Raw genomic sequence first — 24,748 nt, forward strand, 5'->3', positions numbered from 1 at the left:
TCATGGCCAGGCCTCATGTCCTTTTGCCCCGGCTGTTACAGAGGAGGAGGATTCTGAGACATACCTTGGATGCCGTCTTACCCAAGTCCTCTTCCTGTGCTCTTATGACAACATTATCCTGCATGCTCACTGTTCTGTGTCCATGTTCTCTCAATAGTACAAACAGCCCACAGGCTTAGATGTGACCCAGTCCATCAGCCTCAGCTCTGTGTTGAATATGGAGAAACTGAGGCACGGGACACTAAAGGGACTTTATTACTTTGTATCCCCTATAGGAACTAGCTTAGCGCTAGTTACACGCACCCTAAATGCTGTGATAGACAGCAGACATTCAGTAAATTCCTACTGATCAATGACTCCCCGGTTAATTCCTAATCCAGGAGGAAACTGTAAACATATGGATAATCCCTTAGGAAGTCTTTCACAGGTTGAAAAGTAATGTACTTCAGAGATCAGAAATTTCAAGGTACTGAGCACTCTTAGATATCTCCTTGCAATTAGATCAAAGTTCTAATAACTGCATGTCACCAGACCTGTCCTCTGAGACAAGCTATCGAGAGCATTCAATGCATGACTATTAGCAGAGAAAGGGACAGTGTGCGTGCCTAGCACAGCTATGGGATCATTTGGCCATGGGATATGCATGTGTTTCCAGATAATACACGACTGCATTATAATGACTCCCTTTCTTTTAATTAAAAATGCTTAATGAAGTGTGTTTTATAAAGCTTTATTTAAGTTAATGGAGCAAATCAGAGATAAAGTAAGAGGAAATCATGAGTCTGAGGTATATGGTTTGGGGGAAAAGGTTTACATATATGATGACTTGACAAAGATGATGGACAAATTTGCTAAATAGACGGGAAGAAAAGTCCCTCTACAGAAGGAAGGTGAGCGAGTCCAGGGCAGTTCAGCCAACATATTAAAATTCAAGTAAGAAATGTGGAGTCAATCTCAGTGTCAAAGACAACACACTCCCCACTCACGGAAGCCTGAAGAGGAGAGCTTGCCGGCCTTAGGGTAGGTGAGACCCAGTCTACAGGGCAGGGATCAGAGAAAGATAGTTACCCAGGGTTTTCAGTCAAGATTTCAGATGCAGGTATATTAAGGAAAGGATGAGTTAAGACAATTGCAAAGAAAACCTGAAAGACAAGGTGAGACACTGGACAGAAATCAACCAAGTACTGGCTATTGCAGCCTGATGTGCAAAAACCTGACATGAGAAACAGTGTCATCCTAGCTTCTAGGCTCTCCTAACACCAGATGGGCCACTTCAGAATTTAAAGCTCTTTGGGGGGCAAAATGGGGTATTCTATACCTTTATACTCCGCTGCGTCTAGTGGCATGCAGACTTCCGTCCCCACTCTGCTCCCTTCCCACCCAGGGACCTCAGACAGGGGCTCACCGCCCCCCTACCTCCTGCCCCCCCGAAGAGAACCCGACCCCGCCAGGACACGAGCCGCCTGGAGTAGGCTCTCCCCGTCCTCCACGTCCCCAGGGGTCCAGAGCGATCCAAATGTTCCACAAAACGCTCTTTAATCCATTATTGTTAAGGTAGGTTAGAGAAACCCCATTTAATAATCACATGTAACCATTTCATTTGCTAACGGCGGTGTTCATACCCCAATCCAACATTAGATAACACTGAACCATTTTGCCAGACAGCCTGTTTTTATTTCCCATGGGGTAAAAATCCAATTAGGATTTACAAATCTGGAGTTAAGAATACAGACAATTCCTTTATTTTATGAATGCCTACTGTGTGACTTCATTTATTATTAAGAAATCACAGTCAACCAAGTTAATTATTTGCTAAAATCTTTAGCAAATGTCAGCTTCAGAAACTGCAAGAAGCTTCTCCAGCAGTTTCTTCTTAGAAATGGTTCAAACTCCAACTCAGATGGGTGTGCGGGAAGGAAAGCACACACCCACCCCTAAAGCTGCCTCTCAGGATTCCGCCCTGCTTCCACCCTCCCCCTCGGCCCACCCCTGCTCGCCGGGACCCCAGCCCCTGCTTTGCTCGGGGGGGTGGTGGGGGGGGGAGCCTTCAGCACCAACAGACTCCCAGCAAAGCTCAGCCCCGGTTCTCCGGGAACAGCCCAGTGGCCCCTCTCGCCCTCCCCACACCAGGCTTTTCACTCACACGAGCTCGTCCTGCCCTGGTCCACCCGCGGACCTCAGCAGGGTTTGCCAGTCCTGAGTCTGCTCTCATTTTTGACATTACACTTCCTTTCTAATTAGCCATCCTCTCAACTAAATTTATTTACTTATATATTATAATTTTATTATGCAGTATTGTTAACTATATGTTAATTATACATTATTCCTATGACACACATCATTGTATTATACCACTCCTAATTATGTAAATATACATATATTACTCTAAATAATATATATTATCAAATGTTATAAATTATTTTCCCAAAAGCTATATTTTAAAGACTTAAAGAATAAATTAGTCTGAGTTTGACTAAAACTACCAGTCAGGTTTTCTCCCTACAATTATACATCCCTGTTTTTAGACAAACTATGACCATATTCTTCTTAATTCACAAGTGAGTTACTTTTTAAGGTACATATTCAAAAGTATTTCTATAAACTTGTACGGGTTTGTCTGGAGCCTGAGCATTTGTAATTTTAAAAAAGCTTTTCAGGCAGTCTGGACAATCAACCAAAGCTGATAAGAGCTAACTGAGGAGGAGAATGACATGTGAGGCCGACCCTCCATCACAGATGCTTCTCAGAGCAGGATGGGGGTCAACCACCAGAAACACATCCTCCCACTCTCACTTTCCATCCTGTTACAATCAATAAATACACAAAGAAACAACCACTGCAATGATAACAGCAAAAATCACACCATATTTTATAAGTGTGACTTCAAAAGTATATTCTTCAGCAAATTTCACAGATTCTTCATCTAGGTCAACATGTAAGCATTTACAAACCTAACACCTTTCCCAATTTCTTAAATTCTCAAAAAGCATTCTCAATTTGGAATGAATTAGTTCAAAGTATGAACACATTCTTTCTTGAATTCATAAGAGAAGCTGCTACCCAAACCAGAATTTCCAGACACACACACGCCACCAGCTGACGGCTGAAAATGAGGTCACTGGCCCTTCTGTGTCCTTGCTGCTCCCACTTGGGACAGACAATGGTCCTCAGAGCACTGGACCTGAGGCATTCAGGGAAGTCCCCCACTGAGCAGTTTAGTCATCTCCACTTCCACATTTTCATGCTTTCATGTTCTGTATCTTAACTCCAAGTGTATGTTAGGTTATTTCCAGTGAAAACTGTTAGATGTCCACCTTGAAACCAGGTTTTTGTCAAGACCCAGTTTATATATTTATTTACTACAATGTTCCTATGTTTGCATGTAAAATGTGCACAGTGCAGGAATGCAGATACAGCTAACAAAATTAGTCAGGAATATTATATTTCTTACTGTGGTCTATTTATAAGACTGACTTACGTGATTTAAAAATTCTCAAACCTATTTCAAATGGTTTTATCTTGGAGTTTTAATTAATTAAACACCAAAGATACTTAAAAGTCATGATAACTATCTCCAAGGATCTAAAGGGCCCTGACACAGAAATAGGCTGAACCTTGTTTTGTCAGCCCCCAAGCAATCAATACATGGCAGATAGAGGAGTCACTTCAAAGTAAAGAGAGCCTTCTGATAATGAACAGACCTCATCACTGATAATGATGCCTGGACTAGAGAGCAGTTTGTCAGAGATGGGGCAAAAGAAGAAAAAATAAGTAAAAATAAAAAATAAAGATTTATGGGTGAAAGGGAGGGAGGGACAGAACTAAATGGCCACTGAGGTCCTCTTTAGATGTGAGATTAAGAAGAATCTATATTTCACTTAAAAGATTTTTAAACAATGATTTTAATTTCTGTTTATTCATCTTACAATTTACAGAAACAAAATAAAACTAGTTTCCAATTATAGAAGTACATAGTTATCCTTATTGAGTGAGTATGAAAAAAAAAAAACTGGGGTGCAAGCAGGGATTAGGTATCTACTTATTTTATAAATCAAATTAACTGTAATTTATAGCAATGTATCCAGCAATGTATCCTGGAGTGTGTATATGCAAGTGTGTGCATGTGTGTATATTAAAATTAATATCTGAGAATCAAGAGTTCAATTATAAATAAAATGTACTAACATGAAAAATCTTAAATCTGAAAAAGGTGAATAAAATGTTAATTTATAAAGGAAGAGTATGAGTAATGAAAATTAATTTAGTGCAAAAGTACCTACTCTCGTGGCCGTAAAGTCAGTTATTATAGCGAAGTTTCAGTCAAAATATATTATTACACACTTATTCTCTCACCAAGATACCATCAATAACAAGAACAAATTTAATACAACAGACAACTCACCAATGAGCCTCAGTATTGATGCTATGATAATATCAGGAGTGTATGCAATGTTTGCATGTCCTTTTCTGTATTTTATCCACTTATCCATTACAGGCCACAGCTCCTTACTACAAAATAACAACAACAAATATATACATGTATGCATATGAAAGTATGCTCACCCACCATTGTTCAAATATTAAGAAGAAATTATCTTAAAAATGGTCCATAGGAGACAGTTAGTGAAGAGGAGGAACTTGAAAAGATGTAGCATTTTTGGCTAACATGAGAACAGACACTGAAAGCTCACATACTTTCCAACTATTCAGGATCTCTGTGCTTACAGTGGCTTTAAAAAGGCTGCAAACACCCATGCTTGCATCTTTATTCTATTTAACGCTTTTCACAAGGCTTTAGCGTAGAGATGCTGAACAATGTCCCCAAGTCACAGAACTGGAAGCAGCAGAGTCTGGATTCTCACGTGGACCATCCAGATGGAAGGTGGCACCTGCGTTCTAGAAGCCTAGTTTCCCGGGGTGGAGCAAGGACAAACAGCCTATATTTTGTAAAAAGAACTAAACCAGAGGAAATGAACCACACTTTACATGGATTAAAGAAACTAGATCTACTGACTGAAAACAGTGGCAATTCCTCTTTGCTCTCTCTTTTCAAAAATGTATTAACTTCTTACATAGTATTTATAATATCAGCAAAGTTAAATACAGACAAATGAAAGGAAAATGTACGTTAAAAAACACATCCTCAGATAACTATCTCTCTTTTAATTTGGGGCTTTTCCTCCCACAGACCTCTATGCTTGCATGTATGTGACAAACACAGTCAAAGTGACTGCAGTGCTTAGGAATCAGGGTCTGGAATCGGCCAGGCAGAGATCCTGATATCCAACACTGTCCATACCGCCAGCGGGGGACCGTGGACAAAGCACCTGTGACTGGCACCATCCCTGGTTGTTTCATCTGTCACTAGGGATAGAAGGGCCCCTGCCCTCTGGGCTTCCAGGAAGATGAGGCCCAGGGTAGCCACTCACACATCATTACCCAGACAGCACTGAACAGAGTGTCCTGGCACTTTCTTAGTAACAGACTGAAAAACACTTTCATGTCAGTATATAAAAATCCATGTACAGCTATTTATTCTAACATGGCTGTATCTCATTATATAGACATTCCATAATTCTATTACCTATTATTTGACATTCAGATGTATAATCTTTCCCGAGTGTTAAGAAGGAAAAACAAGAGAACAGATTTCCACAGAATATATTCCTCAAATGTCTCAAAGATACAGACTATTAATCCTTTGGTGAATCCTTTTCAATGTGATAAACCCCTTTAAACCAGCCTTTCTCAGTCAGGGTTGTAAGAAAATTAAGGGTTGTAATTAACTGCAGAGCAGTTATTTGACTACTTTCTCCATTCTCCAAACATGCTGCATAGATAGATGAACAGAGAAAAGTTAATTCATTACATAAAATGGACGCATGAGCATTAACAGGCTCAGTTCTCTCCTGAAATCCCAGTGAGAAGAGCTGCTGACCCAGAATTTTGAGTATTTCTGTTCCTGTGGGTTTTTCCATAGTATCTGTACATTAAGATAATGACCATTACATTTCAATCTACACATATTCGCTGAGTACCTCTCTTGTGTTGGCACGGCTCTCTCTACATACATACCGGGGGAGGCCAGGGAAACCAAAGTCCCCCCTGCATGAGATTCATTTTCCTTTAGTAATAAGAGGACACAGTGAAAAGTAGTGAAAGGTACCATAAAAAAATAAAGCGAGGGGATGTGGCAGTGACACTGACATTTAAGAGTAGTTTTATTAACTCTTACCCAAATCAAAATGTGCTTTGTAAATGTTTCAGCTGCCTTAAACAGCAAAAATGATTCAAACCACAATTCAGCAATCACTGAACAGACTACCTGACAATTCAAATAACCCAACTTAAGTTAGCAGAATAGCCCTGTACCTTATAATGTTGTCATGTGTCCAAACCCACTTCTGATGGCAGCAGAGCAGATCAATGGCACATATGTACTCCCAGGTGTTATCACTTAGGTCTTCGCCAAATCTTTCACTGGACTGAAATTCTGTTTTTGGACATAACTGTATGGTCAAAAGCAGCTTAGAAACCATGAAGCCAACATCTGCAGGAGCATTCTAGCAAATAAGGTAAAAAAAAGAAAATTCAGAGTTTCAAATATAACATATCTCATGTGGGTGATCTCAAAGAGTACTAACAAGCATCAGTTGAATAATCATTTAATTTTAAAGGACACCTTTTGAAAGTTATTTTGAATAAAGAACTATGTTTATCTTGTCATAACAACTGTCCTAAAATGATTATACAATGGTGGTCAACAGGCCAGATAAAAAAGCTCCAGGCAGAATGCAGAATCCAGTCAGGTAGGAAAGACACTGCAATCCAGATAGGAATGCAAATTTTCATTAACTGAAATCAGAGAATTAAAATTTTATTACAAAACAATTTTTAATCTTTAAAAAATTCTTCAATAAATTCATTCTGTCATCTTTCTGACCCTAGATATCAGTCTGCTTTTTCCAGAGATTCATAAAATTGAATCAGATTGTACTAGACTCTTCTGTCTGGCTTCTTTTACACCTATGCATGCTTTTTTTGATATTTTTTTCCACGTTCTTGCACGTATACGTAGCTTGAACACCCCTTTTTACTGCCGAGTAGGAATCCATTGTATGGATATACCACAGTTTGCCCATTCACCTATTGACAGAAATCTGGGTTACTTCCACCTTTAGGCTGTAATTAATAATGCTGCTTTGGACATTCATGTACAAGCCTTTTTGTGGACATAAATTTGACTTTCCTTGGGTACATACCCAGCAGTGGATTTATCATTTTTTTCTTTTTTTATTGGGTTTTGTTATTAAAAATGAACAAGGGGCTTTCAATCTTCACTTACACCTGAAAAAGACTGGAATTAGTTGGTTCTTTAAAGATTAGATAAAATTCAGATGAAATCTATCCATGCTTCTTGTATACGAAATTTTTAATCACCTTTTCAACCTTTTAAAATGGAAAACAATTGGTTTATTCCAGTGTTTTACCCCTAAAGCCAATTCTGACCATTTTTATGTTGCTAAGGAACCATTCTCGGTTTCTGAACCTGTTATGAAGCTGTAGGCGGCAGTCTTCTCATTCTTCATCCTCCATCTCCACTCACACTGCCTCTCTCATTCTGAAATCTTGAACATTTTTGCTTTTCTCTTTTTACATTAATCTGAACTGAGTTACCTGTTTTATTAGTATTTTTTAAAGGCATTTTTTTTTCTCTACTTCATTACTATTACACCTCTTAAACTATATTTTTCTTCTGGATTCCTTCTCAAATTTTAATTTTTAAGATGATTATCAGGGAACTTTACTTATTACTTGTTTAACAATGAAGACATTTAAACTATTTCAATGAGTGTAAGTTTTCCAAAAATGAGAGGTCTTCGGTATGAAGGGTTTTCCTTTCACACCAAATACTTTGATTTTACTTCTGAGTTTCTATTTGTTCACAGATTGTCCAGGACTGTGTATCTCAATCTCCAGGAAACTTTTATAGAATCTTTTAATTCTTTGTCTAATTTTACTGAGTCATTGACAGAGAATTGAGTGTAGACTCTTTACTTTTTAAAAATTAAGGTCAAATGCATGACTGTTTTTTGCAAATCACAGACATATGAAAAACTACAGTCTTCATTCAAGTTTACTTTTTATATTGTTGAATTCTACTAACTCTGTACTTATTTTTGTGCTTCACATCTATTGAATTCTGTAGGACAGAATTTGGAAGTCTTGGACTATAATGGTATCCCCCCCAAGTGTTCCTCTTTTTTTTTTTTTAATAGCTTTGACTTTATATTTTTATTTGATATGATACAGGCTAAACACACTTATTAAAATTCTACCTTCTTCATTAATCATGCTTTATCATCCAAACATATCTGGCTTCATCCTGAACAGGCCAAAGGAGAAGGCTCCAGTGCACAAGCAGGAGGACCAAGCAGGGACAGAAGTGGACCTGCAGGTAACCGCGGAGGGTGGAAATGCGTGTATGGATGCACTTCTCACTGCTAAGGGACTGGAATCTGATGGTACCTCACACCAATACACTCTGGTTTGTCTAGGTGGATTGATGAAGAGATGATTAGAGACTTGATTTTTTAAATTCCCTAACTTTTTATCTACCAATAGCCCTTTCCTTTTCTTTTTATAAGAAAATAAAAGTCTAATGAAGAGTCACATCAAAAAGTACTAAAAAGGAAAGCAAAATGACATATAAAAGTCGACTACATGCATAAGCCAGAATTTTTTTAAAAGAGGACAGTAATACAGTCATTAAAAAGGGCAGAACAAAGTGAATGTTAACCCCTCACTGACTTCAATACCTCTTCTTAAAGATTACCACTATCAATTCAGCATCCAGCGATTCTCATCAGAGAAAATCTATGAAGAAAAGAACACCAATCTAGATACTATATTAACATATCAGTCACAAAGGGAAATAAGATAATGAAAGAAAACATGGAACACAATACTTAGAACAAACACAAATTCCATCAACTGGAAAGAAAAACAGAATATTAGATTCAGAAAAAATCGTAACAGGAAGGAATTGAGATACCAATTTTTTCACTTAAGTACCTACTGTAGAAGCAAATGATGTGCAACTCTTCTGAGCCCTCACATATATATGTGCATGCACAGATTTCATCGCCATAAATTAGTACACAAAAGAAACTTTGTTCAATTAACACAGCACACAGGTCTACAACTTCTCCCAAAGTGTCTCATGCATACTTAATGAACAAAATGCATAAGCTTAGACTAAAATGGTATTTTAAAGGATCTAATATGAAGAATATCTCTGAAATGCTCACGAACTAATACAAAACCAAATAATAACATTTATATAAGACCTACAAGTACAGTATTACATAAAAAGAAACCTCACCTTCTCCCAATTGAGGAAAGCTCGCAAACAGTTCAAAACTTCTCCTTTAGCGCGTTGCCTGGCTACCAACTGCATTGCCTTATTAATCACCGATTGAGAGATAAATATATCATGCCACATGTTTGCAATGAACAAAGTCAATTTTTCAGACTCTGGAAAATCTATGAGAAAGGAAACAAGATAATAAACCTTTACGTCTGATTAAGTGAATAAATGACAAACTAAGAAGATATCTGAATAATTTCCCCTTGTGCACAGCAGGGCCACCTAAAGCTAAAGGGAGGAAGCCTGACGAGGCCCCAGCCTCAGTTATTTCAACTCTGCTTCTCCATCTCTCCCGCCCATCCCTCCCCTTCCCCCCACCAGTCAACCTTTCTTTCTCTTTGGCAAACTTTCTTTAATCGAATTTGAAACGCAGTGCATGAGTATACACCACTGTAGAAAAGAGCAATAAACTCCAAAACAAGAAGAGAAGGCAAACCTCCTCTCGCAGGTTCCAGACCCTGCGCCCAGAACCCTCCCATCTGGTGCGTGTCCTTTCAGGCCATGTTTTATGCATTTACAAGACAGAATTCACTTGAAGAACACCTAAGGCTTTTGATATGAAGGGATATTTTTTTTATAAATTATGACTGATAATCCTTTTCTTATGAATACCTTCTCCAATGCCATGGCTTGTCTTTTCTGTTTGTCTAATCAAGTTAATCGAGGCACAGCTTACATACAATAAAATACACTCTGTAAGCAGACAGTTTGAAGGATTTTGACAAATGAACACACCCATGTAACCCCCACTACAACCCACAGATAGAACATTTCCATCATCCCAAATTCCCATGGTCTGACCCTTTCAGTGAATCACTTTGTCCCAAATACAGACAAGCGTGATCTGCTTACTGTCACTTTGCACATGTGCCTTTTCTCAAATATTTATGAAGAGATTTGTAAAGCATGCACCCTTTTCTGTCTGGCATCCCCCTCTCAGCAAAATCCACGTTGCTGCACGCATCACTAGCCCTTTCCTCGTTTGTCTGAGTAGTATTCCAATTGCTTGATATACCACACTGGTTTTTCATTCAACTCCTGATGGACCTCTGTTTCCAACCATGGGCTATTATGAATTAAGATGCTCTGAATACCTGTGAAGTGTATATGGATATGTGGATATGTCTCTATTTCTGTTGAGTAAGTACCCGAGAGTGACATATCTGTGTCATATGACAAACTGTTTAATTTTATAAGAAACTGTCGAAGTGTTCCGCAACTGGTTTTATCAGTCAACACGAAGATTCGGATCTTGTTTGGCATGACGCCACATCTTTTTCATTGTCTCTGTTCTATTTTATCTAACACTGCACTGCAGGGTGTATAGAGAGAGGGTAACTCAAAGCATAAACTCACTGCGCTATTTTGATCTGTTACTTTGGAAACCTTGTGCTTATCTGATTATACTTCCTCCTGTCCCAGGACTCCACATGCTGTTCCCTCTGCCTGGAATTCTCTCCCTCACTTTTATCTTCACATCTAAGTTCAAAAGGCACTCCGATGAGGAAAGCTTCCTCGACCCCTGAGACTCTCTCAAACCCACCTTCCACAGCACAAGTCATTCAATCAACAGATACTTAACGAGAGCATACAAGACATTCTCCTGGGGTGAGGATGTAGTAGGAACAAGACAAACAAAATCCCTGTCCTTAGAGTACACGACCTAGCAGAGGAAAGAGACAGCAAACAAAAAGGTAACAGTGTAACCATAGCAAAACAGAGGGAAAAGCTTCCCCGCAGAGAACCTGTTACAAAGACCCAGAGGTGAGAGCGGGCTGGGTGTGTTTGAGGAAGAACCAGAAATCCCACGTGGGCTCTGCAGAGTCCCTGTTGCCCTGCTTCCTGCTGCCCTTCACTGACAAAACCTGACGCGTGCACCCCACTGGAAGGCTGCATCTATACCTGGGTTTGGTCACCGTCAAAGCCTTAACACTTATGTGCGCCCCGTAACTATTTGTTAAGTAAGTCAGTGACTGAAAAAATAAATGAAGTGGGCAACAAACACAGCAGCCTCACTCACAACTCTACAAGTGACAGATTCAACTATCCTGATTTATAAGCCCCATAAACATTATGGTAATAAAAGATTATCAATCTTTGCAATCTAGATAAGACTCTCTGATGTAGCATTAAATTCCATTTGTGTGTCACTTTGCTATATTAAAATGTTTCCACTGATGATCTGATATGAAGGAGTCCTATTTGCTCCATTAATAGACTTAAGAAATAGTAGTAAAAGGAAAAGAGAATCAAAGGACAGCCCTCCTTTCCATTTCTCCCTGAAACTCTTCTTTCCATGGGCTTATGAATCCATCTTAGCGTTTCTGCCCTTTCCAGCTAGTAACAGAGCAGAGCGGTTTGTCACTCTAAGATGATTCCATTATCTTGTGTCAACTATATCTGACTCTAAAGTAGATGCACAAGGAATAAAACCGACACGCACTAATGAGAGAGACACTTTTCTACACAAGTGGGAATGTATATGCTGACCTAAGTAAGCTTACGTCACACAAATTCTCCCACTGAAAACCAGGTATGGCTGGGTCTATAGCTAAGGCTCTTCATGCCTTCTGGTAAATGCACAAGATAACATGATTTTAAAAGATACACAGCAATACCTTAGCTGAAAATACAGATGCATATATAAGCAGATAAAAAAGCAACAACCCGTTTTCAATACAAGAATGTTGCCATCTAAACATACCTTCCTTAAGCAGACTGTAGCAAAACAAGCGAGCTCTTTCCAAGTCTCCCAGTTGCCGACAAATACCCACATACACTCTGCAGAGGGCGTGGATGTAATTGTGCTCCACAGACATCTTCTGAATTTTCAGTTCTGAGAGAATAGAGTGAAGCAAGCACTCTGCTAAAGGCTGAATTGGAAAAAAAAAAACGAAAAGGCAATGTACACTGATACTTATCTTCAGCCTACTAAAGACCAGCTACAAGTTACAAAATTAAGTACCTTTTGGAAAGTTGGAAAGATAAAACGTGCCCTGTCTCAGAAAGTAGAGGACAACACCCACCGTGGTAACTTGCTTTAGCAGGGAAAGCCGTGAGGCTCGGGGAGGAGAGAGCCCATGCCTGTCGGTGTCCGGGGGTCAGCGGGGCTGCAGGGGCCACGGGGTGAGTCCCAGGACACCTGGATGCCTACTGTCACTACCACCACTCCTACAAATGACCACTTTTTGTTTTTTACTGAAATGATCTGTGTGTATGTATTAAGTCCACTCATACTCTACTCCCATTCTTGTCTTCTGAACTCCAATGTACTCGACACATTTATCCTGTTTAGATCTTAAAATACTGGGTAATGTTTTCCTCACCCAGGAAAAGGAGCATTAAATAATTTGATACATTCAGTCATTTGAAAATAAACATCTTTCCAAAGTTACCTGTACTGCTCTTTGTGCTTTCTGAAATGCAACCTAAGAAAAATAAATATTTATACCATTGTGATTCCAAGGATGTACAGATAACCGATAAAGCATAACCCATGGGACACTGGAAATCATCCACCCAGTATCAACATAAATATGTAGAAAACAAAAACCAAGGAAAGTCCTAATAAACCATGTAGGTAAATCTGCATAATCCTCCCCCAGCCCCCTTCCTGAAACTAAGCATCTGTTCCTGTTTGATTTCTGACCTACACCAAGGGAAGTGGGAGGAACCCACACACTACCTTTCTGACTCTCAAAATCCTCAAGTGTGTATATAATATCATTCACAGAAAAGAAAGTCTCTATTACATAGCAATTTGATGCTTTGAAGCAAATCATTCTGAGCTTTTAAGCATGCCAGAATCAATAGGAAATATGCAATTTAAGTCCTGACAGGCTTTTTTTTTTTCCCTTTAAAATTTTAAAGTATTTGGTGAATACAAATTATCAAATCTCCGACATCTTATCACTTCTCAAATGTATAAAATGCTGGCTAGAAATAAAGTACAGGTCCTAATGTTTACACAGGTGACTGCCCATCTCTGAGAATAAACTTCTGTTCAGGGCCACCTCCCCTTTCACTGACAGGAGACGGCCTCTGTCTGAGGACATGGGATTCCTAACGCTCCCAGAGCAAAGGAGCCACATACCTTTTTTGTTGTGCTAAATTCATAAACAACTTCTTTCTCTTGATCTCTCATCACAGGCTTTTTGGAGATGTTTCCCACATACACATGACTGCGAATGACAGGTAACAGGTCGAAGGACGACTCTGCGATCTTCTTCAGAGCCTCCGCTACAGCTCTGTCATAGGACTCCACGGCTTCCTTGGGGCTCAGGGGTGACTGTGAGACTGTACTGACGGCCAGAAGACGACGCCCCTCCTCCTCTGTCCTCACAGCTGCAGCCTGGGAGGGGTTCCTTTGGGGGCTCCTGCTGACACCCTCTGAGGGGGGCTCTGGCTCCGGGGACCCGCTGTCCAGGCGCAACCTCTTAGCACTCCTCGGTGTGCCCGCTGACAGTGCCCTTTTCCCACCTGAACACTGCGGAGGCTCTGGATCTCTCGACTTATCCTGCGTACAGTCACCACCAGAGCTGCCCCCTGCTTTCACAAAGGCGGTTGAGCTTGAAGTGATGGCTTTGAAGCCCCTGATGGCGCTGCCGGGCCCCGGTAGGTTCTTGGAGTCGGCCGGCGGGCCTCGCGTAAGCTGAATGTTCCCTTTGAGGATGCTGAGGGTGCGGGCCCTGGCAGACAGCTCTGGGTACATGGTGTCCAGGATCTTCACGGAATTCTCCTGGGGCGCTGCCACTGCCGGATGGGCAGAGGCGAACGGGGGCAGGCGGCCGGGCACGGGGACGGCGTGCTTTGGGGTCGCAGCACAAAACTGCAAAGGAGATGACAAGACCCTGTCATTGGCCGGGGCGGTGGACGGGGATGCATGTGGAGGAGAGGAGTGCCCCGGCTCCTCCAGCAAGGGGGACACCATAGGCGACACCGGGATCTCACACGGCGGAGAGATCGGGCCGTGGGGAGAGACGGGTGAGCAGGGGCTGGAACTTGACGTCAGTGGAGAGGCTGGCTGTGAAGTCCTCGGAGGCGTGGCTATCAGAGGAGCCAGCAACGGGGGCAGGGGGGGGCCCACCTCCTGCCGGATCTTACTTAGCGTGTCCGCACAGCAGTCCGCAGGAGTGGACGTGTCGGCGCTGGCTAGGATGGTCTGCGTCTGACTTCTCTGAGTTTTTCCGTTCCCTCTTTCTCCAGAAAATGACGGAGAAACTTCATTCTGAGTAGTCTCCATTCTGCTCGACGCTAACATCTTCACTGGTTTGTTTGTCTGATCTCTGTTTGAAATCTTTGATCGATTCTTATTTTTGCTCAGCGGCTCTAGTTTCGAATTATAGTACGTGTGATCAGAAGGAACCGTCTGAGTCTCAAAGTTCTGATCATAAATCTCAGAGCTAATCCTCACGCTGGGCTTAACGGGTCTATTCCGTAAACGACTTTTATCAAAGTTAGTACTCTGACCGCTGCTTGAAATATCGCCCTGGGTTCCGGCCACACTACTGCCACACTGGGGCTCCGGAGGAGGGCCGGGGCGACCGGCCTCTGGGGACTTCTCCACGGAAGGAAGTGGAATGAAACCAGCCGCCAGCCCTTCTGGATCCGGGGAAACAGGGGCATCTTCAGGGGCGTCACACAGGATAACCTGGTCCACTTCTGGCATGAGAGCTACCCCATTGATGATGGTCCAGTTGTCCCCTTTCTCAATGACTAGATTCTGATCCTTATTTATCAGCACATTTATAACCTCGGAAGTCACTGTAGAGATCTGACACTGAAACGCCACTTCCCCCGGCCCCACTCCCGGGGCAGCGCACAGGGGCAAGGGCTCCGGGGGTTCTGACGAGGCCTCTTCCTTACCATCCACTGGCCTGATCGCATCCAAGTTACCCGCAGGTCTGCTCTGCGTGTTTTCATGTCCAGGTCCACCACTAGTGGGAGAACTGCCCTGAGTGTCCGAGCCGGCCGTCGGCAGGGGTGAAGAGGAGCCGGCTGTTTCCAGAGGCAGAACTTGCTCTTTCTCATGCTCCGCTGTGACGCTGTCAGGTGCATTTAAGAGCTGTAACTCACCAGCATCCTTCCCACCAGCGTCCTCCCGGTCGGGCTGCAGCTCCTGGTGGATCCTGGTGAGCACCTCAGGCAGCGTCTCCAGGGAGTGCTGAGCAAGCCGCCGCCTCATGTCCCTTAAAAGACAGTCGTCTTCCTCCGAGGAGCCGACGCACTCCTCAGAGGTTTCTAGTGTTTCCTCTTCACACAGTTGCTTTCTGTACTTTTCTCCTGACGGTTCACTTTGCTTTAATTCCTTGTTCATCCCTTTATTTAGGGCTCCCTTGTTAGAACATTCTGAAACAGAGTCCCCTGAACTATAATCTCTTAACTGACAACTTTCAAGAAACATCACGACCTCGGACGTGGAAAGTCCGTCTGTCTCGGAGAGCGCACTGAGGCTACAGTCCCGCAGAGCCGAGGTCAGGCACCCCACCTCGACGGAAGGTCTGGTCTCGGCCGCACCGGCGCTGGCAGCCCCCACGCCTCGTCCGGAGGCCCCACCAGCACTCTGCTGGCCGCCCTCCAGCCCGGCTTCGGGATCATTCTCTCCCTCACTGCAGCTTGGCGCGTCACCCTCTTCTACCTCAGTGTCACCTCCGCCTGCCTCGCGGATGCCCGTGTAACAGTACAGGGCACCAGTGAGGCTGCTCTGCGGGACAACACGTTTCTCCTCATCTTTGCTGCCAAACGCTGGTGAAAAAGCAGTCTCTGTGGTGTCTAGAGCTTCAGGAGAAGCACCCCCGGGAATGTGAGACGGCAGCTGCGGATGCTCCTTTGGGCCGTGCTGTACAACAGACGGGTCCATTGTAACGGCCAGAGCCTCCCCAGAGGCTCTGACTGTGTCTCCAACAGGAAAACCTCTTGACAGCGTCACCTCCGTGGCTGGAAGTTTATCCACATCCAGCCTGGACGTGTCCACATTTGTGGCAGGAAGACACGGGCTCTGCTTCTGCACCTCTTCCTGCACTGTGGCTTCCGTCACGTCGTCTTGGTTTGGGACCAGGATGTTGTCAGAAGAGAAAGATAATGTACTATCTGTGGGATAATGGGAACTTTCTACTGGTAAAGAACCCCCTGGAGAATCAAAGTCTGATTTTCTCCAGGAGGAGGAAACTCCCAGGGCAGCGTTCTCTATAGCAGCCGCCTCCCTGCTTCTCGGTGCTGTGGGCGCTCTCTCCCCACATCTTGCTCCAGATGGTGTCCGACCAGCCCCATTATCAACGTCTGTCACTAAGGGGGGCTCCCTCCTAGACAGTCTCGAGGGTTCCCATCGTGCGCCCTGCATGGTTTCAGGCCGTGCCTGCTTGGTGATAACTGACACCTGGTTAGGCAACAAGGATGCAGGCGCCCTGAATCCTGCAGAACTGTTATCCTCTCCAGCACGTTCAGGCTTGGGTGCTGATCCTCTGCTTTCTGAGGACGCCGCCGCCTCTTGTTCACGTTCAGGTTGAGGTCCCAGCCTTTCTTCACCACTTCGCTGTAACAGATCACTGTGGTGCCACAAAGTGCTTTCACCAAAGCCAAAGCCACTCCTGATCAAGCCAGACTGAGGCCCTGCCGACGATGTGAAACCTGACCGACTCGGCGTGAGCTCGACCCTCGGACCTTGCCTTTCACCTGGCCCGCCTCTGGCGGCTCCCGAGAATCCTGACTGCAGGAGTGAGCAGATATCGTTCATGCCCTTCACAAGGGTCGTACACCCCACCTCGCTGCCCCTCTGACCATTAGAATCAGATGCCCCCGACACTGGGCTCAGAGCATGTAAGCTGTTCTCCAGATGGCCTTCTCCTATGGGACACTCCGGGGGCTCAGAATGTACATCTAGCATGGTGAACATGGCAGCTTGTGATTTCTGCTCCAAACGATGCAGTTCGGGAGGGCCTACTTCAGTAGGAACAGATGTTTCAGCGTCATCCTCCAACCCAGAGGGAGTCTGGGGGTGACCACAGAGAGATGAGGCCACGGGGGAAGACAACTCCTCTCCCAGACCGAGCACCGCGGCAACCAGCGCGGCCCCTGCTGCTCCTGGGGCAGAAGGGTCTCCCGAAATGAACCCTCGCATTGCTTCTCTTTCCTTCTCCAATTCTCCAGACAGTCCCTGAAAATGACCAGAAGTGGACAGACGACCTGATGCTGAAGTGACTCCATCAGTCAGTGTCCACTTGGTCACCTCTACTTTAGGTGATCCTATCACTCTGGACACTAGGGTTTTTCCTTCAGGTGCGCTGGGCTCATTCGATGGCCACGGGCCCAGGGTAGGATGACATGAGTCTGACGTCCCAAGAGCCGTGCCCTCCTCTACAGCCAGGCCGCTCGAGAGCTGCTCAACACGCCCGCTGCCCGTGGGTTCAGGACGTGTCTTCTCTGTCTGCACTGACCCATCCATCTCCCAAGCCTCTCTCTGTCTTCCTGCCTCATCCAAAATGCCTCTTTCTCCCTTGCTCACGAACTCAGATGACACCGTCCAGTGTTTCTCATGAGCGGAGGGGAACGTGGCTGCAGGTTCTCTCAGGTTTGCTGTAAATGTCCCAAACCCAACCGCTGTCACCTCACTGACTTCCAATGTATTTAGAGCTTGGGTGGCTTCGTGTGGCTGGAGCTTTTCCTCCCATGTTCCAGTTCCTTTACTTTTTCCAGATGAGCTAAAACAATCCAGCAATTCTGGTGTATCATCTTCTGAAACAGGCTCAGAATTCCTATGTTGGGCTGAATCATGATCACTGGAATCTGTACACTCTCCAAAGTAGATTTCCTTAAATATAAATGAATTACATTAATTAGTTAGTAAAACACTACTTCAGTCAACTAAACGCAACTACCAACTAAATGCATTAAAAAAAAGTGTGTGCTTCCTGAAGAATCTGAGGAAAGGGTAGTCCACTCTCTGGACTCTATCAACGGATGGGTAGGTCTCAATGAGCACAGCACTGCTTCTTCTTTCCTTAAAGAAGCCGCCTCTCCCCAGCGTTTCCTGCACTCACACTGCTTCTCCCCAAACGGAGAAGCTTCCCAGTTCTAATCCACATGCAGCCTAGGGTTAGGTCTGTTCTCCTAACTTCGAAGCAGGCCTCCTCTCAACTCTGACGTCCCCATTTTCTGGCCCAAAAGGCTTCCGCCTCTAGCTGCCCAGCCCCGCCTGCCTTCCCCGGCGAGCCGCAGGCTCTGGCCCAGGGCAGCTCGCCCCAGCGCCAGCCCGGCCATCGCTCTGGGTGTCACCCTGCAGACCCCTCTTGCCACACCTCATGCCTGTGCTGCACCCCGACACCTCTGCCTCCTCCACAGCCCCTGACTCCCGGTCTGCTCTGGAAGCCTCCCTCCCCGTCTTGAGTGGTAGAGACCACACGGCCCCCAGGAGAGCCGGTTCAGCCACCCGTGCCCCCTGGTCTGCGAGGCCCAGGGACTGACGAAGAGTCACCACCGCTGACATGAACTTGCTCCCACTGGAGAAACCCTTTCCTCCCTTGGATGGATGCTAGGGCACCATCACCCCCTGGTCTTCCTCTGCTGTCCTGACCTCTTCTCCTCTTCTGTTTGGCCGCGTCGGCACTGACAGCTCTCCAGGACTGTCGGGACCCGACCCTCTCCTACACGTGCATTCCGGGGGGATGACAGCACGCAGCCCCGGGCCTCTGCTGGCCCCCAGGCTGAGGCACCCCGGCACCTGCGTCCACCCAGCCTGGCTCTGAGCACCAAGCCCACGGAAGGGGGTACAACTCGCACACGCCGCACCTGGAAATCCCGCGCACACCTAGCACCTAACATTCCTACGTTACCTCCCCGCCCAAAGAGGTTCTTCTTCTCTGTTGTTTCCAACATCCTCAACCCCCCACTCACCTAACAACCATACCGCAGATCTCACGAGACATGCTGCTCGCTCAACCTGGAGACCTTTTCCAAACCAGTTGACTCAAATGCTACTACTGTTCAGGTGTCAAGAACTGAGGAAACTGCTGATTGAATGACTTCCCGACTACAGTCCTGCCTCCTTCCCGACTCTCCCTTCTCCCTCCTCATTCATACTGTGACTAAACGAAAACCTTCAAGTGGAACTCAACCATTAGCTCCACTTCTTTGGATCCATCGAGGATTTCCCTTTGCCTTCAGGATACAATGGAAAGTCCTTAGGGCACACATGGACCTGGAGACCCGGTCTGGGTGAATGCCCCCCAGCGTCAGGTTCGCCCTGAGTCCAACACCTCTGTGTAAACAGTTCCTCCAGCTGACACAACGCACCCCTCCACACGCTCGGCCGGGACACCTGCTCGCTGGAGACGCTCCCACCCGGCCTCCGCCCGGCCTCCGCCCGGCCTCCTTCCAACATGAGCTCCGTGTCCAGCTCCCTCCAGCAGCATGCTTCCCAGCAGCGCGGACTCCACCACGGCCGTTATGGGGGCAACCGCCACACAAGACCCCACCAGGGGTGACCACAGCCCATGTCACCTCAGCTTTCCAGTGTCTAGCACCAGGTCCAGAACGTAACAGACATGCATTATGGTTTCTCGAATGAAGGATGTGACTCAAGGAGTCATTTATCTGTTCCTTAAGCCAAAAAGCATACAAATCTGCTTTGTCAAGACTAACTTCCTAAAAAATTACAATAAACCATTCTGCAAACACACAAAAAGATGATGAATTCATTGCATGAAGGTGGGGAATTCAGCAACCTAATTGACCTGCATGCTCTATACATGGACTTCCCATCTCTGAAAGACTCCATGTCTGTAAACACTTGTTTAATTCACTCATTCCATATCTGTTATGTGTCAAGCACTAAAGATAAGAGTAAGCAATTAAGACACAGGAGACTTACAGTACACTGTAGATTAAAACAATAAAAATGCACCCCTAGTACAAAATGAAAAAAGCCGTATGTGCACGTGGACCCGAGGGCACTGGCCCGCCTTGTTAAATCCTCACTTTCCTCCCTGACAGCTGGTCTGAGATCCCGTAGCAGGATGGACAACATGGCCACCAAGTAATGCAAATACAAAGTGTCAACTTACAGGTGAGAGTGAGGACGGAAATGCACCCAGGTGTGGGGACGACAGCAGAGGGGGTGAGGGCACCGGGGACAGAAGAGGAGGGGGCAGCTTGAAGAAGTCGACGGCAGCCTGAAGATCTTCATCAAAAGAATGATCATGATCAGAAAAGTCAGCACGGTCATCCTCATTCCTCTGCGTTACAGCCTCAGGATTCCGGTCCTCTTTAAAGACACCATTGTCACGGCAAGCTGCTCCACCCAGCCTCTCTCTCCCCGTGTCTTCACACGCAGAGAAGTCGCCCTCTATCTCCATGGACAGCTCTGCCAGGCACGTCTGCACAGCTGAGGTCCTGAGAGGGCTACCCCCTGCTGGAGGGGGCACACCATCCTCCCTGGACTCTAAGTATCTGGGGTTTTCTTTGGCAGGTTTTTCTGTGGGGAAAAAATATATATAAAGAAAACTTAAAAAGAAAATCCTTATTTTAACAGTTCAAAATGCTTGCATTAAATCCAAGTAGAAACATTTTTAAAGGCAACCAATCCCTTCCTAAAGAATAACCTATAAGACTTGAACATATTCCACAGAAGTATGCTTCCCTCACAACAAGCGAACGAGAAGACAGGCAGGTGGATGGTGAGATGCCCGTGTCTCATTAGCAGCAGGGTGTCCGTGCCAAGGCGCCCATCCACCGCCATGGTAACGGGGCTTGACGATGCCCTCATTCTCTTGGGAAATCAGCAGGACTGGGGAGAAACAGCTTCTGCATACAATGTGATAGGAAACACTATTTTCCCTGTCTAAAATCAACCTATATTAGACTACTCCATGACCATATTTGTATAATTCTCTAACTAAGGAACCTGACTAGGTCACATAAATACTTCGCATTGTGACGCAACAAGAAAACTACTATAAAACGTTAGTTCTCTTTGGATTTGGATTTTGCTATACTGCAGTAATGGTAATTGTTAGTAAAAACATCGTGTCCTAGGAAATAACTAGAAATAACCATTTGTCATATTTGAAAGCTGTAAAAATATATTTTGCAGAAGGCCTCAGGGCTCCTTGGAGCAGTGTTTGATAACAGGGCTGGGGAGGGGAAAATACAAGCGGAGCCTTAAACAGTTTGCAGTACCAGAAGTAAAGAAGTACTCAAAACAGGACGGGACATGCCTAAAAGACCCAGGAGCCAAACTAAAGATGGTCCCAATAACCAAATCTGGAGCAATTTGAATAAGATAATGAAAGTACTGTATTATAACATACAGAATAAAAAAAAAATATCTGTGAGACTACACTGACAGAAATAGTGAATAAACAAGTAAGTGGTGAAAAGCAACAGCTCTTCCTTACTGAAGAATTCCAATTAATACACGTAGGAGGAATGAGGGAAATACAAAAAACACTATTAGAGTGGTAATCGTAGCAGACAAGATCCATCAATAGATGCTAAAATCAGTGGGCTACATTGGAGAGAAACAGAATATCTGCAGTGTCAAAGCATCTCCCTCAAGATAATCAATGAATAAGGAAGCAACAGAAACTTTACATGCAGGAACCTGGCCGACACCACCTTAAACAAGCAATCAAGGTTAACATCCCCAGTGACAACGCAGACCCACACACACTCTCCCCTGGCACACTACTGGGGAACTCTTGCCAAAAATACATAGCCTCGCTCTCATACAAGAAAACATCCCACAAACCAAAAGATTCGTATTCTCCAAAAGGGTCAGAGATGTGAGACAAAGAGCGAGCAGTAACTGTCAGACTGGGGGCAATTAAAGGAAGAATGACTGGTAAACACAACATGGGGTCCTGGGATGGGAGGCGACAAAAGTGGGAAACTCGGTCTTCTGCGTACACCTGCCATATACACCTCCCACCATGTGTCTTCCAGTTTCCATGAATACTCCCTGACGAAAGGTGCTATTACAAAATAAAAAGCCAGATGTATTCACTGAGACTAGGAGTCACCCTGGAGGGAATGGAGTTCTGTATGAATTCAAGTACCCATCCTACTTTATTTCACTCTTTCAATGTGAGATTCAGGAGATATTAAAAAGTGAAGGCATACAATGCCCAAAGTAAGCATTTCTACTGCATGTATGAAATGTACTTCTGGAAGCTTCTCTCTCACCTGGGACACATCTGCTGCCTTCACCAGGTAGTCTGTGTGTTGTGTTTATACAGAGCCAGAGTTCCTTCAGAAGTAGTTTTACTTTTCCTGTGAAAGAGAGTAAAGTATTAAAGTCATGTCATTTGGCTCATTCTACACGAGGCCAAAACACAGTCCTGTAAAACCGGGATTTACTAGGGAATTAGAAAACCAGGCAACTTAAAACATCTTCCCCAAATTCAATCATTGCACACAATTCAGTTAGCTACTGCTAAAAAGGTCTACTGATGGGCTGAATACAAACTCAGGTTTTTTTTGGAAGGTGGGGTGCAAACAGGGGTAGGACTCAAAAAACCAAATCTACTTGTTAAAGGCCTTTATCACCGTTATGAATGCACAGTATAAATAAATCTTTGGTCTATGTATTTTCTACAGAGAGTGATAAGAGACTGGGGTCGGGGGGGAAGCATAGATACAATGACGGATGGAAGAGATTAGGGCTCCAGGTAGTCTACAAAGAACAAAGGACAGTATCCCCTCAGTTCCATGAGGCTATCAGAAAAGCCATCCGAGTTGACCATGCTGTCATTAACTTAGGGGCTTCATGGATCTTGGAAAAAATTTTAATGGCCTTAAGGGGAAATGGGAGGAGACAAAAATGGGTGTGTATAAACATGAATAGGGAGAGAGAATCACACATGAGCAGACACACAGAAAGAAGCATATGCTTCTATAAGGAAAGTGAAAACTTTGGAATTTTCATAAATATTTTTCAAACGGGTTTGATTTCCTAAAATGGTTAAGAATCACTGGTCCAAGTTGAAAGGCAAAGGGCAACTACAACAAAGACAGGCCTAATGAAAGTCATATAACATTAAGAATATTATACTATGGTTTTAAAGTCAACTTAACGTTAAGAACACAAATTCCCAAAAATGTTCCAAAGCAAAACATATTCATAAAAATATAAACATGAACAGTTCGTGTCAAATATGCATAAAAAGACAACCCACACTAGTTAAAATTTAACTGAAAATAGCATTAAGTATTAGGTAATTTCAGTCCACCCCTAAGTTCTGTTATAGTTCATTGGAAGTTCTTAAACTGAATCATTTATTGAAAACACTGAAATCTCTAATCCAGTTCTAGAGAGGCTAAAAAGACCAACCTTTTAAACCAAAATTTCTACAAGGAGTCACAAATTTTGGAAGAGGTCAGCCCTATTTAAGTTGGCAAACTACATCGCTCTAAAAAATGAAGTCCATAGTAAGAGGACCAGGACAAATGGGGCACAACAACAGAGAAGTCTGAAAAGTTGGACATTTCCAACCTCTCCTGAGACAAATCAGCCACTGTCACTGTATGAGGTACATCCATTTTTGAGTTTCAAAATTCTATGATCAAGTAGTTTATCTACATTATGATTTAACCTACCCAAAAGCCTGCTTCCAAATACTGTAATCCCCTTTGCTTAAATGACCTGACCAGGATCCCTGCTTATTACGTATACCCAAAGCAGCAAACAAGGAACCTTAAAAAAAAGAAAAAAAGTTACTTTTCTATGCTTATGGAGGCTATTAACCAGAGTTAGGCCTATTTCAACTGAGCACTCATTCATTACTTCCAGTCTGACATAAAAGAGCTATCCATTCCCAGTAAAGCAGAAAATAATTTTCATTGTGGCATCATTAGTTGTGAAAACCTCTTTCAGCTGAACTGCACACCTTCCCCTTATCCTTTAAAATGCCTCCTTTATTAAAATCCAGGCAACTCTGAGTACAGTATTTCTGGACTTTCCTACTCCACTGATTTGTCAGTTTCCACGTGAATAGCACGCTTCTTTAAACACGACAGTTTTATAAGTATGTTTTAATATCTGCACAGGCATGAATGTGGCTCAGAATTTTCCTTTTCAAAAATTAAATTATTATTCCGAACAGCTATTCTTTCCGATAAACCTTCACCATCTGGTTTTAGAGTGTATATTTATAAATACACATGGGGAAAATGCACATCTTTATGCCTTAAGTCTTTCAATCCAGGAACATAGCATTTACACATGTGTTCAGATGGTTTAGTTTTCCTTCACCGAGGCAGGCATGCTGCTTTCAGGTCTTTCCCTGGACATCTCAGGTCGGCTGCCACCTGAGATCTGGTCGTTCT

At 44.0% G+C, this 24,748-nt stretch overlaps 1 protein-coding gene across 2 annotated transcripts in view; it reads right to left on the reverse strand.

The window, feature by feature from the left end:
- The window catches only part of ICE1 (interactor of little elongation complex ELL subunit 1), a 58,784-nt gene that overhangs the window by 7,086 nt on the left and 26,950 nt on the right, over nucleotides 1–24,748 (reverse strand). For both annotated transcript variants that reach the window (XM_060009687.1, XM_060009686.2), the window contains 7 exons: nucleotides 22,607–22,693; nucleotides 20,488–20,897; nucleotides 13,524–18,236; nucleotides 12,135–12,303; nucleotides 9,386–9,546; nucleotides 6,373–6,563; nucleotides 4,403–4,509 (listed from right to left, as the gene is read on the reverse strand). In XM_060009687.1, the coding sequence (XP_059865670.1) occupies nucleotides 4,403–4,509; nucleotides 6,373–6,563; nucleotides 9,386–9,546; nucleotides 12,135–12,303; nucleotides 13,524–18,236; nucleotides 20,488–20,897; nucleotides 22,607–22,693 (5,838 nt within the window). The remainder of the gene's footprint in view (nucleotides 1–4,402; nucleotides 4,510–6,372; nucleotides 6,564–9,385; nucleotides 9,547–12,134; nucleotides 12,304–13,523; nucleotides 18,237–20,487; nucleotides 20,898–22,606; nucleotides 22,694–24,748) is intronic.

This window comes from Delphinus delphis, chromosome 3 (genome assembly GCF_949987515.2).
Source record: "Delphinus delphis chromosome 3, mDelDel1.2, whole genome shotgun sequence".
NCBI lineage: Eukaryota > Metazoa > Chordata > Mammalia > Artiodactyla > Delphinidae > Delphinus > Delphinus delphis.